The sequence below is a fragment of the Mytilus californianus genome, unplaced genomic scaffold (assembly GCF_021869535.1).
Source record: "Mytilus californianus isolate M0D057914Y unplaced genomic scaffold, xbMytCali1.0.p SCAF_1, whole genome shotgun sequence".
Taxonomy (NCBI): domain Eukaryota; kingdom Metazoa; phylum Mollusca; class Bivalvia; order Mytilida; family Mytilidae; genus Mytilus; species Mytilus californianus.
In genome coordinates, this window is record NW_026262581.1 from 96,309,881 (window position 1) to 96,327,641 (window position 17,761).

A 17,761-nucleotide genomic window follows, 5' to 3' on the forward strand; every position below is an offset into this window, starting at 1 on the left:
TTAAAACATTTATTAGATTCATAAACTATCCTGGATTTTTACCAAACTTGGACAGAAGCTACTTACAATCAAAAGATAGTATAGAGAGGAATATTTTTATTAATTTTTTTCCTCATTTTTGTTGAGCCTGTGATTAACAGCAGAAGTAGGCGAGACACTGGGTTCCGCGGAACCCTTACGAATTTTTTAATACTTGAAACGTTTTTCATTCTTGCATTTTTTTTTTGGCGGGAATGAAATAAATCATATATTTTAAGATCCAACAATAAGAGTCTTAAACTCTTGAACCTGTATTTGATAGACACAAATCTATTGTTTAACATGAAACAAGAATTATGCTTGTAGGTTTGATATAATGGGATTTTTTGAGAGTTTAAATAACAAGCAAATATCATGTTAATATTCGGGAAAACACGAAACTGAGGTTGCGATAGTGACAAAACTAAGTCGGTGACCCCCAATTTTTTTTAATCATATTTTGTTCCTTAAATCATGAAATACCTTCACATAAAATTTTAAGGAAAATCACTGGTAGAACTGAATAGGCTGTTTGGTCTTTAAGAAAAATTCTTTTCAAACCAAGATGTTAAACGTTTATACTTATAAACTCAAGAAGCAAAATTTTAAAGTATATTGCCTATTTCAGGGTAAAACTTATTGTATCTGGAAACTGAGTGACCTTCAGGATTGTGATAAAACCATTTCGTTTTTCCTATTTGGTGAAGTTTACAAACAGCATTGGAAGAATGAAGTTACAGCTGTTGTAGGAATACTCAACCCTAATCTTATGGACAAGGCCGAAAAGGTAGGAATACTCAACCCCAATCTCATGGACAAGGCCGGAAAGGTAGGAATACTCAACCCTAATCTCATGGACAAGGCCGAAAAGGTAGGAATACTCAACCCTAATCTTATGGACAAGGCCGAAAAGGTAGGAATACTCAACCCTAATCTTATGGACAAGGCCGAAAAGGTAGGAATACTCAACCCTAATCTTATGGACAAGGCCGAAAAGGTAGGAATACTCAACCCTAATCTTATGGACAAGACCAAGAAGTAAAAATGCTAAGACCTTATCTCATGGGCCACACAGTAAAGGATAGAATACTTTATATCAGTAATATGAACAATGCTAAAAATGTTCAACTGTTCAACCCTCAACTTGGAGAAAAAGATAGGAATTCTTAACCCTTATCTCTTGGTATGATAGAAAAGGTAGGACTACTCAACCCTAATCTCATTGAGTTGATGGAAAAGGTAGTTATACTGAACCTTTATCTCATGGACAATGCAGAACAGGTAGAAATACTCAACATTTATCTCAGAAGTACTCAACATTTATCTCAAAAATACTCAACCTGTATCTCATGAACAAGACAGAAAAGGTAAGAATCCTAAACCCTGATGCCGTGAACAATGCAAAATAAAATAGCCTTAGACCCCTCAAATGTACTTGAGTCACGGGTCACAAATAATGTTGATGTACTCTATATATTTAGTTTCCAAATAATAATACTTGACAGTCAGCAATTCTAAGTTTCAGTTTTTTTTCAGGCTCAGAATGACATGGCCTTCACTGTAAATCATCAAGCACAGATAATGTTAATGGGTTACTCCAAAGACTTCGGTAGATGTGCTGCTATGAGTGGTAAAGGCAAAAACACAGGAAAACACTGTACTAACTTTATAAATAAGTAAGTTCTGTGTGAATGGACAAATTTTCTTAGACACTACTGTAAATTCAGAAATTATTACATGCATTTATTATTGCGATTGTGGAAGAAAACACCAAAATGTGAGATTAATTATTGCGATTTTATGAAAATCTGAATACAGTTATATGTATTCGATATCAGAATGCGAGTTGTAATTATTGGGATACTCACCCAGTTGCATTATTCAAATTAATAAGAACCTCGCAGTAATTTCTGAATGTACAGTATCATAGCAGATTATTGTGAACAAATTGAGGGGAGACTATTGGAGTATCCTTATGCTTCACTGACATTAGTTCAGTTTGACCTTAAATCAGGTTGTTGTTTTTTTTCTTTTCATTTATTTCCCATTTTATCATGCAGTGGCCTCTGGTCCATGTTTTTTATACGACCGCAAAAAAATTTTTGTGGTCGTATATTGGTATGACGTTGGCGTCGTCGTCGTCGTTGTCTGGCGTAGTCCGGCGTCGTCCGAAGACACATTGGTTTTCGCACTCTAACTTTAGTTTAAGTGAATGGATCTCTATGAAATTTTACCACAAGGTTCAATACCACAAAAGGAAGGTTGGGATTGATTTTGGGGGTTATGGTACCAATCGTAAAGGAATTAGGGGCCAAAAAGGGGCCAAAAATAAGCATTTTTGTAACTTCCAGACATAACTTGTGTGTTAGTGTATGGATCTCTTTGACATTGTACCACAAGGTTCCATATCACAAAAGGAAAGCTGGGATTGATTTTGGGGGTAATTGCCTCAAAATTTTAGGAATTAGGGGCCAAAAAAGGGGCAAAAAGACAAGCATTTTTCTAGTTTCATGACAATAACTTGTGTGCAAGTGTATGGATCTTTCTGAAATTGTACTACAAGGTTCCATATCACAAAGGGAAAGCTGGAATTGAGTTTGGGGGTAATTGCCGAAACATTTAGGAATTGGGGGCCAAATAGGGGCCAAAAATAAGCATTTTTCTAGTTTCCAGACAATAACTTGTGTTCAAGTGTATGGATCTCTTTGAAATTGTACTGCAAGGTACCATACCACAAAGGGAAGGCTGGGATTGATGATGGGGGTAATTGCTTCAATATTTTAGGAATTAGGGGCCTAAAAGGGGCAAAAAACAAGCATTTTTCTAGTTTCAGGACAATAACTTGTGTGTAAGTGTATGGATCTTTCTGAAATTGTACTACAAGGTTTCATATCACAAAGGGAAAGCTGGGTTTGAGTTTGGGGGTAATTGCCCTAAACGTTTAGGAATTTGGGGCCAAAAAGGGGCCAAAAAACACATTTTTCTAGTTTCCAGACAATAACTTGTGTTCAAGTGTATGGATCTCTCTGAAATTGTACTGCAAGGTACCATACCACAAAGGGAAGGCTGGGATTGAGTTTGGGGGTGATGAATCATAAGGGGGTTCAAAAAATTTGGGGGGGATTTTTATTTTTTTCCTTTTTTTTTTCTTTTAAAATTTTCCATTTTAAGTTAGTTATTTCTGATTTATATATATAAGCAAATAATAATGATATGGTAGGAGATACACACCAAACAGGATGTGTAAATTATTATATAATAAGTATTGTGCAATAGCAAGAAATCTTCAATTGCACAGTATTGCGCAATAGCAAGAAATCTTCAATTGCACAGTATTGCGCAATAACAAGAAATATCCACTAGCACAATATTGCGCAATAGCAAGAAATTGTCAATTGTACAGTATTGCGCAATAGCAAGAAATATTTAATTGCACAGTATTGTGCAAAAGAAGATACTTCGTATAAATTGCTTATTTCTTGACCAATTTCAATGGGGTTTTATTCTTGACTTCTTGGGGTTCTTTAATATGCTGAATCTAACCGTGTATTAAGTTTTTGGATTTTGGGCCCCGTTTTTAAATTGGTCCACATTGAGGTCCAAAGGGTCCAAAATTAAACTTTGTTTGATTTCATCAAAAATTGAATTATTGGGGTTCTTTGATATGCCGAATCTAACCGTGTATTTAGATTCTTAATTTTTGGTTCCGTTTTCAAATTGGTCTACATTAAGGTCCAAAGGGTCCAAAATTAAACTTAGTTTGATTTTAACAAAAATTGAATCCTTAGGGTTCTTTGATATTCTGAATCTAAACATGTATTCAGATTTTTGATTATGGGCCCAGTTTTCAAGTTGGTCCAAATCAGGGTCCAAAATTAAACTTTGTTTGATTTCAACAAATATTGAATATATGGGGTTCTTTGATATGCTGAATCTAACCATGTATTTAGATTTTTGATTTTTGGGCCCCGTTATCAACTTTGTCCACATTGAGGTCAAAAGGGTCCAAAATTAAACTTTGTTTGATTTCATCAAAAATTGAATTCTTGGGGTTCTTTGATATGCTGAATCTAACCATGTATTTATATTTTGGATATTGGACCATAATAGGTGAATGTCCAATTTAAAATTTTTAAGTTCTTAGACCACATTCATTCTGTGTCAGAAACCTATGCTGTGTCAAATATTTAATCACAATCCAAATGCAAAGCTGTATCAAGCCTGAATGTTGTGTCCATACTTGCCCCAACTGTTCAGGGTTCGACCTCTGCGGTCGTATCAAGCTGCGCCCTGCATTTTATTTATCATTGTGAAGTCAACATCCGGTACTATGGAAAAAGGAAAATGTGCTTTTTAAAAACAAAAGTCAAGTTTCTGACAGCATGATTTTGCATTAATAAAGAGTCAAAAGCAGATGTAAGTACTCTGATGTTGCACATTTCGAATGATGCACTGTCAATGTAACAGTTTACATCAGAACATCAAATTTATATAAAAAATCTGAAGTTTTATATGTTTTTTGTCAATCATTGTTATGATGCCTAAATATTTACCATGATTAAAATTGAGAATGGAAATGGGGAATGTGTCAAAGAGACAACAACCCGACCAGAGAGCAGACAACAGCCGAAGGCCACCAATGGGTCTTCAATGCAGCGAGAAACTCAGGCACCCGGAGGCGTCTCTCAGCTGGCCCCTAAACAAATATGTATACTAGTTCAGTGATAATGGACGTCATACTAAACTCCAAATTATACACAAGAAACTAAAATTTAAAATAATACAAGACTAACAAAGGCCAGAGGCTCCTGACTTGGGACAGGCGCAAAAATGCGACGGGGTTAAACATGTTTTTTGAGATCTCAACCCTCCCCCTATACCTCTAGCCAATGTAGAAAAAACAAATGTACAACAGTACGCACAGTAAAACTTGATGAAAATCAGAATAAAAAAAAAAATGTCTAGCTACCTGAAATATTTTTGGAAGCCCTGACAACAAGTAATAAGCTGTGATTTCTTTTTTAGAGACAATCTATTCTTCTTCATTTGCTATGTATATGGAAGACCTTCCCCTCTTTATAATTGGGCTTTTGTTTGCCTGTTAAATTGATAGTTTAAATCACGAAATGATTATTCTTGATTGTTCTAGAAATACAGTGTTGAATCTGTCTACAGAAATCCAATGCATTTCATGGGTCAGTGACTACTAAAAAATAGTTAAGATTTTTTGTAATCTTAATTTCTCTCTTATTATGAGTAATAGGACAACTATATTTGATATGTGCGTACCTTTCAAGGTCCTCATGCCTGTCAGACAGTTTTCACTTGACCTCAACCTCATTTCATGGATAGTGAACAAGGTTAAGTTTTCGTGGTCAAGTATATATCTCAGATACTCAGGGCTAACACTACTTCAGAATCATAGAGAGAAGTGGCTTATCTTTTTGAAACTGATAGGGAAAAGTGGTGAGACTTAAAAAACAGAAGTGCAAAAAACAGAAGTGCTTGTTCACTCGCAGCGCTACAATGTTTTGTTTTTACCATAATATAAAGAGCCATATGTATCCTATTTTTATGCCCCCTCCATAGTGGAAGGGGCATTTAGTTTTACCCTTATCGGTCTGTACGTCTGTCGGTACATCCATAGCTCTGTACCTCCCAAAATTGGTTTCCGTTCTCTTACTTTAGTTTGCCTCAACCAAATGTTATTGTCTCGCCTTGACCTAGTCAAAAAGCAAGACATAGGTATGTTGTTTCCGGCGGCGGGGTCAACAATGTATTAATTTGTGATTAGGTCTAGTTTTTGGTGAACCACTAGTGGTAGATCAATGATATTTGTTGTGCAGTTGTATAAGCATTAGCATATATCATTTCCATGGAGATTATTTGGCCATGCCCCCTCAGTTATGGTTCATTGACTTTGAATATTTTTCATAACTTACATGTTAAAGTATTGCTATTTTAATTTCAACACTTGCATTTTACTATCAAAATAACAAAAAGGCGAGACATATCTCTGTGTTTACAGTTTATGAAACTTATTACCACATTACACAGATCAAGTTTGAATTTGGGTGGTGTCACTTTTACCTTTCTAGAGTTATGCCCCTTTATAAATGGAAAAATTGCTGAGTTATTTGTTTCCATTCTCTAACTTAAGTTTGCCTCAACCAAATAGTATGAAACTTATACACAATGCTTATTACCACAAAACACAGATCAAGTACGCATTATCTGTGTCCCATGGACACATTCCCCATTTATTTTAATTCTTTTTATATTGTTCAATTCATACCTGAGAATGCAATTAAATTAACAGTTGTTTCAGTTTATGTCTTAAATAATCATTTATAGTTACTCAATTATATTTTTTCCTCTTGTCAGAAACTTCCAACTATATATCTAGCACTAAAAAGATCTTTTTTATAGCAAAAAAGAAAAGAAAGTATCATATATCAATTAAAATTCAGTCAAAAATCTATTCTGTTTATCATGTTTATGAATTTCTTTTTTTCTCCTGGGACTTCCAGGTTTCTCATTAAAAAGATATATAAATTTAAAAAAGTTAAGCAACTTAATCAATAAATTGAAACAATGCATTTACATGGAAATATAAATGTTTAGCAAGGATATCTAATGAAAAGTTTTTTATGGACGTGGAAATGCAAAATTTTCACTTTTGGGATCATTATTCTGCTGTCAGCTGTTCCATTGTGTCATCTGTAGTTATTATCGTAAGAATATGGATATCGGTCATAGCTGATCCACTTCCCATGAATCCCACCTCCAATCTAAGGTTCGTACAAATATTCCAATGGCGGAAATAAACAATGTTTGACAAGTGATTTGGAAAGGAATATGACACTTTTAATGCAATAAATGGATGAAACATTAACTAAAAGCAATTTTTATCACTTTCTAATGAAGAAACAAACTTATTTTGCCGAAAATCAGAATGTTTTGATATACGCTCTTGAGTAACAATTACCTGAAGTGAAAGAAAATACTTCATTGAAGTTGTTTCTTTGAAATAACATATGACCAACATGTACAGTTAATACTTTCACATCTTTTCTAAAGAAATAAATTGTTTCTGTCTTTGAATTTCTTTACTTATAAATGAAAAATTGCTGTTTTATTGACTTGGTAAAATGGAAAATTACCAATGACAAAAGCAATTGCAAGTGACTATTTAGAACACCAGGACGACTAGATATCACTTTTGACGGACGGGCAAAGCGAAGTGACAGACCTGAAAGCGACTTTTTCGCCCCAGTCGCCTGCTAGCCTGAGCCCTTGATGCTATAAGCAATCGGTCTTCTATATTTGGTGTATGGAATGATTGTAAGGTGTACATGTCCAACTGGCAGGTGTCATCTGACCTTGACCTCATTTTCATGGTTCTCTGGTTAAAGTTAAGTTTTTGTGTTTTGGTCTGTTTTTCTGATACTGTATGCAAAAGGTCAACTATATTTGGTGTATGGAAATAATTTATGATGTACATGTCAGTCTGGCAGGCTTTATTTTACCTTGACCTCATTAACAATCCCCCCCCCCCCCCCCCCCTTTTTCTTATTAGCTCACCTGGCCCAAAGGGCCAAGTGAGCTTTTCTCATCACTTGGCGTTCGTCGTCCGTCATCTGTCGTCGTCGTTAGCTTTTTACAAAAATCTTCTCCTCTGAAACCACTGGGCCAAATTTAACCAAACTTGGCCACAATCATCATTAGGGTATCTAGTTTAAAAAATGTGTCCGATGACCCCGCCAACCAACCAAGATGGCCGCCATGGCTAAAAATAGAACATAGGGGTAAAATGTGGATTTTGGCTTATATCTCTGAAACCAAAGCATTTAGAGTAAATCTGACATAGGGTAAAACTGATTATCAGGTCAAGATCTATCTGCCCTGAAATTTTCAGACAAATCTGACAACCTGTTGTTTGGTTGCTGCCCCTGAATTGGTAATTTTAAGGAAATTTTGCAGTTTTTGGTTATTATCTTGAATATTATTATAGATAGAGATAAACTGTAAACAGCAATAATGTTCAGCAAAGTAAGATCTACAAATAAGTTGTCATGACCAAAATTGTCAGTCAACCCCTTTAGGAGTTATTGCCCTTAATAGTCAATTTTTAACAATTTTTTGTAAATTTTTGTAGTCTTTTACAAAAATCTTCTTCTCTGAAACTACTGAGACAAATTTAACCATACTTGGCCATAATTATTATTAGGGTATTTAGTTTCAAAAATTTGTCCGATGACCCCGCCTTCCAACCATCATGGCTGACTTGGTTAAAAATAGAACATAGGGGTAAAATGCAGTTTTTGGTTTATATCTCTGAAACTAAAGCATTTAGAGCAAATCTGGCAGGTGACAAAAATGTTCATCAGATTAAGATTTATCTGCCCTGAAATTTTCAGACAAATCTGTTGTTGGGTTGCTGCCCCTGAGTTAGTAATTTTACAAAAATTTTGCAGTTTTTTGTTATTATCTTAGATATCATTATAATATCTAATATCTAATACTATTAATAATGATTTTAACCTTATTTTACATGATTTCCAAAGCATCAGTAAATACAGGTGAGCGACACATGCTCTTGAGAGCCTCTAGTTTATTACTACGTAATAGAGGGAATTTTGATGATAGGGTCAGTATAACATTTTTAGCTATAATGGAAGTAAATGTCTGTTAAATTAGGATATATGCATTACTTTGTTTAACTATACTACATGTTCTTTGTTTTAATATAATGCCTCGTTCACACGTACATTTAATTCGAATTGAATTCGAATTGAATTCGAATCGAATGCGAATTGAATTCGCTAATCGCGTTCACACACTCTTCTTTTTTAATTCGCATTGATTCGAATTGGCTAAATCGCATTATCCAATTCGCATTAGAAATACGTTTTTGTTGATACGAATTAAAAGTTAACGTCGTTAGGACAGTAAAGCGAATTTGACGCGCATTGCAATTCAAATTAGAATTTACGTTTGGACGTTAAACGTTTCGAATGCGAATTAAACTAATTCGAATTAGTTAATGCGAATCGAATTCGAATTACGTGTGAACGCAGCATTATAATACCTATCTGCTCTGCTTTTATTATAGACAACAAGGAGAATTTTGTACATTTCATGTTCAGCGAGCATATAGCCATACTTGTTCACAGAGAACAGAGTTACAGGGAAGGTAATGAACAAATAACCACAATACAGAAGTTCAGCTGAGGTTCAATAGATTTTGAAAAATTTTGAGTCCATAAACTCATTTTCTCTGAAGTTACATGAATTACTTGCTTGATATACTCAAGTACTCAAGTATAACTGTTGCTGTTTAAACAAGATAGTAAAGTAAATCCTGTTAATACAAATCAAATTTTATAAATCAAAGTTTATTCAGACAGTACAAAAACTTAAATAAAACTACTCTATTCTGAAACATGTGGAGAATAGAACTGTATATGTAATATTATAATTTTTAGCCATGTCATTAGAACACCATAATGAATTCTTTTCAGATTGCATAATTTTCAGCAGTGTGTTATTAAGGCTATTCCTATAAAATTTTGAAATAGATATTAGTATCTATCCTTTGATGTTCAATAGTTACCAGAATTCAACACAACTTTTTATTTGACAGTTACTCTGGGATGACACCAAGTAACCACAAATATAAACCTCAAGATAAGAAAGATGGATTTTTCTTCTATCAAGGACAGACATTTACAACTGGAAAGTAAGTACTTTAGTGATACTTCTCTTATATATCTCCCGCTGTAATATATACCTCCAGCTTCTTTTTCTATGAAGGATAGATGTATGCATCTAAAGAAAGAGAAATGGACAATTACAACCATTTAAACAACGTTAACACAAATTTGAAAACTGGAAGTTGCAGAAACATTGAATACCTTTGTTTATCTTGCCTACAACAAAGGCAAGACAAAGTGACCCTGCAGCAGTCCATTGTCATGGGCCTTGGTGTTGTCAATACTTATAGGTTCAGTTTGTGGTAAGATTTTTTGTAAGACTTTGGACAAAAGTTTATTCAATACAAGACAGCAACCAAAGGAAATTGTTTTAATGTTTTTTTTCCCATATTTTACTGATATATTTCCCTAGCACTAAAATTTAGATACTGTACAGTCTGGTTTTATTTGTATTTCACAAAGCTTGGACAGAAGCTTCTTCATGATCAAGAGATAACTCCTTGAACAAATGTTTTTTTTCTTATTCATTTTTCTGTTTTTCCCTGATCATTAAACCATTTGTTTTTTTGTTAGTCAACACAGCACTTTTACACTGACAGCAGTAGTTGACTGTTAGGCCATAGCCACCTTAATTTCTAGCAATAAATGATTGAAAATAGGTAAAAGCAGTAAGACTTTTTTGTTAGATATAAAAGACTAATTAATGGCTATAGCTTCACATTTCTGCACATGCACGCTTATATACATACATTTTCAGAATTTAAGAATAGTAAGGAATATTAAAGTGGATGAATTGAGCCATTTCTTAACAAGCTATTAGATTTCTTTGTGTACTCAATTTTATATATACTTTTTCAGAATGCAGAATAGTAGGACTTAGATAATAGTAGACACATTTAAGCAGGAACAACCCACATTAAGACATTTCTTTGTGTACACACTATTATACATATATTTTAGAATGCAAGGAAACAAGAACAATAAACACAAGATAACAGTGGATAAATTAAAGCACCAGCAGGCCATGAAGGGACAGGGTAAAGTGACAACAATGTCACTACATGCCATAGATCCTGAAGATGTAAAGAAGTTACAAAAACTAGACAATGTCAAGGAAGAACAGAATCCATTGTAAGTAAATATTCCTGAAAAAGTTACCATTCCTAGAACTATACTGTAATGTGCATAATTGAAAAGTTTTGAAGTATTTTAGAGATTTATTGAATTGTGAAAGATTTGCATAGCTACATTATAGAACTTTTGGGGCTTGCACTCCAAAGTACCTGGCGTGGTTTGAACTCCAAAGTTGCAGGAGAAACTTGAACTCCATAGTACCAGGAGTGGCTTTAATCCATAGTACCACTAGTGACTTGAACTGCATAGTACTAGGAGAGGCGTGAACACCATAGAACCAGGAGTGGCTTGAACTTCATAGTACATTTGTATCAGGAGTGGCTTTAATCCATAGTACCACTAGTGACTTGAACTGCATAGTACCAGGTGAGGCGTGAACACCATAGAACCAGGAGTGGCTTGAACTTCATAGTACATTTGTATCAGGAGTGGCTTTAATCCATAGTACCACTAGTGACTTGAACTGCATAGTACCAGGTGAGGCGTGAACACCATAGAACCAGGAATGGCTTGAACTTCATAGTACCAGGAGTGGCTCTGATTTATAGTACCACTAGTGACTTGAACTGCATAGTACCAGGAGAGGTGTGAACCCCATCGAACCGGGAGTGGCTTGAACTTCATAGTACCAGGGGTAGCTTGAATTCCATAATATCACTCCTGGCCTGTAGCTTGAACTCCATAGTATAGATAGAGAACTATCTGTATTTTATATTGCTGTTTCTGATATTGATCCATATTATTTAAAAAACAGAGTTCAAGAAAATATGTTTTACTTTGTGAAAAATTTACTGAACTTTGCACATTTTTTGCCAATGCATAAAGTTAAACTGATTTGCATTGATGAAAGATGGACAGTATAATAAAAACTGTTTTTAAACCTGTCTTGCAGATTGGATATGCTAAGTGTTCCTTCACCAGGCTCTATGAACTTTGTAAAACATCTCATGACCAAGGATAAAAAACCACAAGGTAATGCAATGTAAAATAAATAAAATTAAAATAAGTGACATTGTATATTTTAATGGGTAAAATCCACTTTTTTCCAGTCTGTTACTAATGGAGGTTGCCATTTTGAATTCAGGAATTTATTCAATAATAAACAAAATAACAAGTCTCACTTGAAAATCTTCTTTTTATAAAATTTTATCACATACTTAAGTGGGTTTTTTTTTGGCCTATAAACACTCTGTAGCATCACCACCATCATATAGGTACCCTGGAAGCAGTAGAAAAAATGTACTCTTATGAAGAGATTTCTTTTAACAAAGAAGTAAATCTTTTGAAATAGATCCATTTAAGAACCAAATTCTGGCTATTTTGAAAATTTATTATAAAGTTGAAATTTAAGGCCATATTTGGCCTAAAGTGAACCTTGTCCTTTATAAAGAAGAATTTGATTTTGATAAGTGTCAGTTAATTTTGGATTTTCAAATAAGATTTGCATATTAATATGGATTAGGTAGAATATTGTTTTGAAGAGAAATAAGGTTGCCCTCTACAATTTCGATAACAAACATGGCAGATGTAAACAAACATTGTGAAAGTAAAGTTTTTCTCCTATTTCCTGCTTATACATGTAGTACTATATGATCCGCACCCCTGCCTGACATCTAATTTTGGAGTAAAAAACTGCAAAATATTCACAGCTGAATTGGGTAGATACTTTTTGCTATCATTGTTACTTTGCTCGGGGGTACCTATATCCGGTGATGATGCTACACAGTGATAAATGTCTTGTTTATTTTTGACACCAGAAGCGTTTTATATGACGTCATACTGTATAAATTTCAAAGACAAGATTAAATTTTGGCCGAAATTTTAGCTTAATGAGATTTTTAAACCTAAGTTGTGTTTTAGATTAAACATTCTTATATGACGTTCTTCTTTGGCTTTGGATACAAAGCCATGTTCTAATTCCAATAAAACATGGGCTGCACGTGATTGATGTCACAATTGAAATTGCAACGTCAGTAGAATTTTGAACAATGCCGGAGATCAAAATGGACATTTTTGTTGGTGTTGCTCGCTAGGAAATTAAATAAAATCATTCTAAAAGTAAGTTTAAATGTATCTGTTCATTTTTTATCGTTAAACTTTTGATTTTCTATATCATGTTTGATTCACCAAATCAAAATGGCTGCCTTTCGAGCGTGTATTATACATGTTATAGGTCCGCTTTGAAATACAAAATATCTAAATATCCCTATTAGAATCGAAATAATTCTATCATGCCATGCTCTATGCTCATTTTAACATGGGTAGGCACTATATTTGTCAACATTTAACACCTTGCTAATGCTCGGTATTAAAGGGGCACTAGATGTCAAATTCATGTTCACCGATTTGACTAAAATTCTCATATTTGATTTATAACAAACTAAATCGTATATTCAAATTACAATAAGTCTAAAATAAACAGTTAGCACTGCATGTACTCGATAATATTTATCAGAATTTCGTGTGTATTTTAGTCTAGGCGTCATTTAATTAAATTTAGAGATGACCACCGGAGACTGCTGATGGTTATATATCCCGATGTAAACTTAAACATAACTATAAATACATAACGACCTCGTGCAATTGGATTTTTCTAGGTCTGTTTGATTTCATGTTATAGGTTAAATAAAAAGTTACTTATCGTTTTTACCTGTATAAGACTGATTTTTTTGTGGATCGAATCAGTCAACGAAATGATTCACCTTTGTTTCACTTTCAATATTGACATTCTTTTCCTTTTAATGGCTGACCACGATTTATACATGTGTAACCAGTCTTTAGCTATTGGGTTAAATTGAAGGTCACATGAATATGGATTCAAAGAGGTCGAATTATTCACTTGCAAGTGAATAATTAATCAGCAATGTTTCTTTGCTTATTTTAACAAAATTGAACCAAATTGGTTGCCAAAAACGAATTATTATTTCATCAATTCACTTATATTAATGATTGAACCAAACAAAATCATATTCTAATTTTTTTCATTTCTAGTGCCCCTTTAAGATATTGACAAATATAATGCCTTCCCATGTTAAAAAAATTCGTAAGGGTTCCGCGGAACCCAGTGTCTCGCCTACTTTTGGTGTTAATCGCAGGCTCAACAAAAATGAAGAAAAAAATTAATAAAAATATTCCCCTCTATACTATGTTTTGATTGTAAGTAGCTTCTGTCCAAGTTTGGTAAAAATCCAGGATAAATTATGAATCTAATAAATGTTTTAAAAACTTAAACTGCAGAATGTATGTAATGTTGACTGGAAGAAAAACTAAGTCCATTTATAAGTAAAATACAGAAAAAATGGAACAAAATTTTATGAAAATTTCCTTCTAGATACTAGCTTTTGATCATAAACAAGCTTCTGTCCAAGTGTGGTACAAATCCAGGATAGTTTAAGAAAGTTGTTAAAATTTTAAAAACTTTAACCACAGAGTGAATGTAATGTTAACTGGCAGAAAAACTAAGTCCATTTATAAGTAAAATACAGAAAAATGGAATTTTTTTTTTACAAAATTTACTTCTGGATACTATCTTATGATCATAAACAAGCTTCTTTACAAGTTTGGTATAAATCCAGGATAGTTTAAGAAAGTTATTAAAATTTCAAAAACTTTAACCACAGAGTGAATGTAATGTTTCCTGGCAGAAAAACTAAGTCCATTTATAAGTAAAATACGGAAAAATGGAATTTTTTTTTTACAAAATTTACTTCTGGTAACTATCTTATGATCATAAACAAGCTTCTTTCCAAGTTTGGTAGAAATCTAGGATAGTTTAAGAAAGTTATTGAAATTTTAAAAACTTTAACCACAGAGTGAATGTAATGTTAACTGGCAGAAAAACTAAGTCCACTTATAAGTAAAATACGGAAAAAATGAAATTTTTTTTTTACAAAATTTACTTTTGAATATAATCTTATGATCATAAACAAGCTTCTGTCCAAGTTTGGTAGAAATCCAGGATAGTTTAAGAAAGTTATCAAAATTTCAAAAACTTTAACCACAGAGTGAATATTTGTGGACGTCGACGACGACGCCGACGGAATGTAGGATCGCTATGTCTCGCTTTTTCGACAAAAGTCGAAGGCTCGACAATGAGCATAGAGCATGGCATGAAAGAATTATTTCTTAATTAATCTAGGTACGTAATGGGTCACTAGGTAAATTTAAGTTGGGACAGTAAAACCTATGTAATACAATACAATTATTTCCATTCTAATGCAAAATTAGCAAACATTTAATTTTGACATTACTGTTGACTGATACAGGCTCTGTTATTGTATTTTCAAGTGAATCCAGAATTTGGCAAGCCAATAATCCAGTCAGTAACAGCAACAGACTTGTTAAAACAACATAAACAAATGATGAAACAGAAAAGACAAGGGGGAATAACTTCTGACCCACTGAAGTGTACTCCAACATTGGGAAGAGGATTTACCCCTGGAAAAGATGTATGCTTAGAATTCTCTTCACCAAAGTCAGATTTAGCAAGGGTAAGTACTGAGTTGTGCCCCTTTAAAAGTCATTTCTTTTGAAAGTCAATGTTGAATTTATTTCCCCCTAATTTTCAGTGGAAACAAGCTTTTTGTCGAGCCTTCGACTTTTGTCGAAAAAGCGTGACATAGCGATCCTACATTCCGTCGGCGGCGGCGGCGGCATCCACAAATATTCACTCTGTGGTTAAAGTTTTTGAGATTTTAATAACTTTCTTAAACTATCCTGGATTTCTTCCAAACTAGGACAGAAGCTTGTTTATGATCATAAGATAGTATCCAGAAGTAAATTTTGTATAAAAAAAATTCCATTTTTTCCGTAATTTACCTCTAAATGGACTTAGTTTTTCTGCCAGGAAACATTACATTCACTCTGTGGTTAAAGTTTTTAAAATTTTAATAACTTTCTTAAACTATCCTGGATTTCTACCAAACTAGGACAGAAGCTTGTTTATGATCATAAGATAGTATCCAGAAGTAAATTTTGTAAAAAAAAAATCCTATTTTTTCCGTATTTTACATATAAATGGACTTAGTTTTTCTGCCAGGAAACATTACATTAACTCTGTGGTAAAAGTTTTTAAAATTTTAATAACTTTCTTAAACTATCCTGGATTTGTACAGAAGCTTGTTTATGATCAAAAGCTAGTATCTAGAAGGAAATTTTGTTCCTGTTTTTCCGTATTCTACTTATAAATGGACTTTGTTTTTCTTCCAGTTAACATTACATACAGTCTGCAGTTAAAGTTTTTAAAACATTTATTAGATTCATAAACCATCCTGGATTTTTACCTTGGACAGAAGCTTCTTACAATCAAAAGATAGTATCGAGAGGAATATTTTTATTTTTTTTTTCCTCATTTTTGTTGAGCCTGCGATTAACAGCAAAAATAGGCGAGATACTGGGTTCCGCGGAACCCTTACGAATTTTTTCACTTCACTAATGAAACAAATTATATATTTTTTTCAAATAATTTATTCACTCACAAAAGATGAATTGGTTGGTGCCTAACTGCTACAGAAGTTTACAGAGAAATTTTCAATTCAATTCCATGTGATGTACACATAAATTACTTGAAGTTTATTCATATGAACATTTCTCATGTACAGGTAATTAAAACAGGTTTACATTAGGCCAAATAAAAGTATATGTGTGGTTCCAGTTACCCGACCGACCCTAGTTTAAACCCAGACCCTGGAACTTTTTAACTCACCTGGCCCAATTTCCATTGTCCGTTAACTTTTACAAAAATCTTCTCCTCTGAAACTACTGGGCCAAATTTAACCAAACTTGGCCACAATCATTATTAGGGTATCTAGTTTTAAAAATGTGTCCGATGACCCCACCTGCCAACAAACATGGCCGACATGGCTAAAAATAGAACATAGGGGAAAATGCAGTTTTTGGCTTATATCTCTGAAACTAAAGCATTTAGAGCAAATTTGACAAGGGTAAAAATGTTCATTAGGTTAAGATCTATCTGCCCTGAAATTTTCAGACGAATCAGACAACCTGTTGTTGGGTTGCTGCCCCTGAATTGGTAATTTTAAGAAAATTTTGCAGTTTTTGGTTATTATCTTGAATATTATTATAGATAGAGATAAACTGTAAACAGCAATAATGTTCAGCAAAGTAAGATCTACAAATAAGTCCAACATGACCAAAATTGTCAATTGACTGCTTTAGGAGTTATTGCCCTTAATAGTCAATTTTTAACTATTTTTCTTAAATTTTTGTAATTTTTTACAAAAATCTTCTCCTCTGAAACTATTGGGCCAAATTTAACCAAACTTGGCCACAATCATCATTAGGGTATCTTGTTTAAAAAATGTATCCAATGACCCTGTCATCCAAGCAACATGGCCACCATGGCTAAAAATAGAACATAGTTGTTTACTATAGAAGTCTACAGGAAAATTGTAAAAAATACAATTTCAAATGGTCACAACTTGAAAACTAATTTTAATAATGATAAGGGGTCTTCAGTAACTATTGTAAGAATACAATGGGATGACTTGATTTTTTTCCATGGGAGGGTGCAATTTTTTCAGGGGGGGGGATGGGGGGTGCTTATAATTTCTGCCTGATATTTTCCATTTTCAGAATTATTCAGTAACTTTTCTATAAACCATTATTATATCGCCTCTTTCAGCATACTTATAATGGGTGAATGCCCCCCTGCCCAAATTTTTTTTGAAGGTCATTCACAAAAAACATTTAAAGGCATTTCCAGCATTATACAGGCCCTGTGTGAAATAAATTTTGGAGAGGAGGGTATTCAATTGGTGTTTGTTCTGGAGACTTTCATGACAGCATCCTTTTGCAATTTTTGTTAATTATCTTGAATATCATTATAGATTGAGATAAAAATAATAATAATAATAATAAATTCTTTATTTAAA

General features: G+C 33.5%; 1 protein-coding gene across 1 annotated transcript in view; it reads left to right on the forward strand.

The window, feature by feature from the left end:
* LOC127710287 (protein MCM10 homolog) overlaps positions 1-17,761 on the forward strand; it is a 71,697-nt gene that overhangs the window by 26,043 nt on the left and 27,893 nt on the right. Inside the window, exons 11-17 of the mRNA XM_052216079.1 lie at positions 647-805; positions 1,555-1,694; positions 9,134-9,214; positions 9,665-9,760; positions 10,695-10,865; positions 11,761-11,840; positions 15,156-15,358. Coding sequence (XP_052072039.1) covers positions 647-805; positions 1,555-1,694; positions 9,134-9,214; positions 9,665-9,760; positions 10,695-10,865; positions 11,761-11,840; positions 15,156-15,358 — 930 coding nt within the window. The remainder of the gene's footprint in view (positions 1-646; positions 806-1,554; positions 1,695-9,133; positions 9,215-9,664; positions 9,761-10,694; positions 10,866-11,760; positions 11,841-15,155; positions 15,359-17,761) is intronic.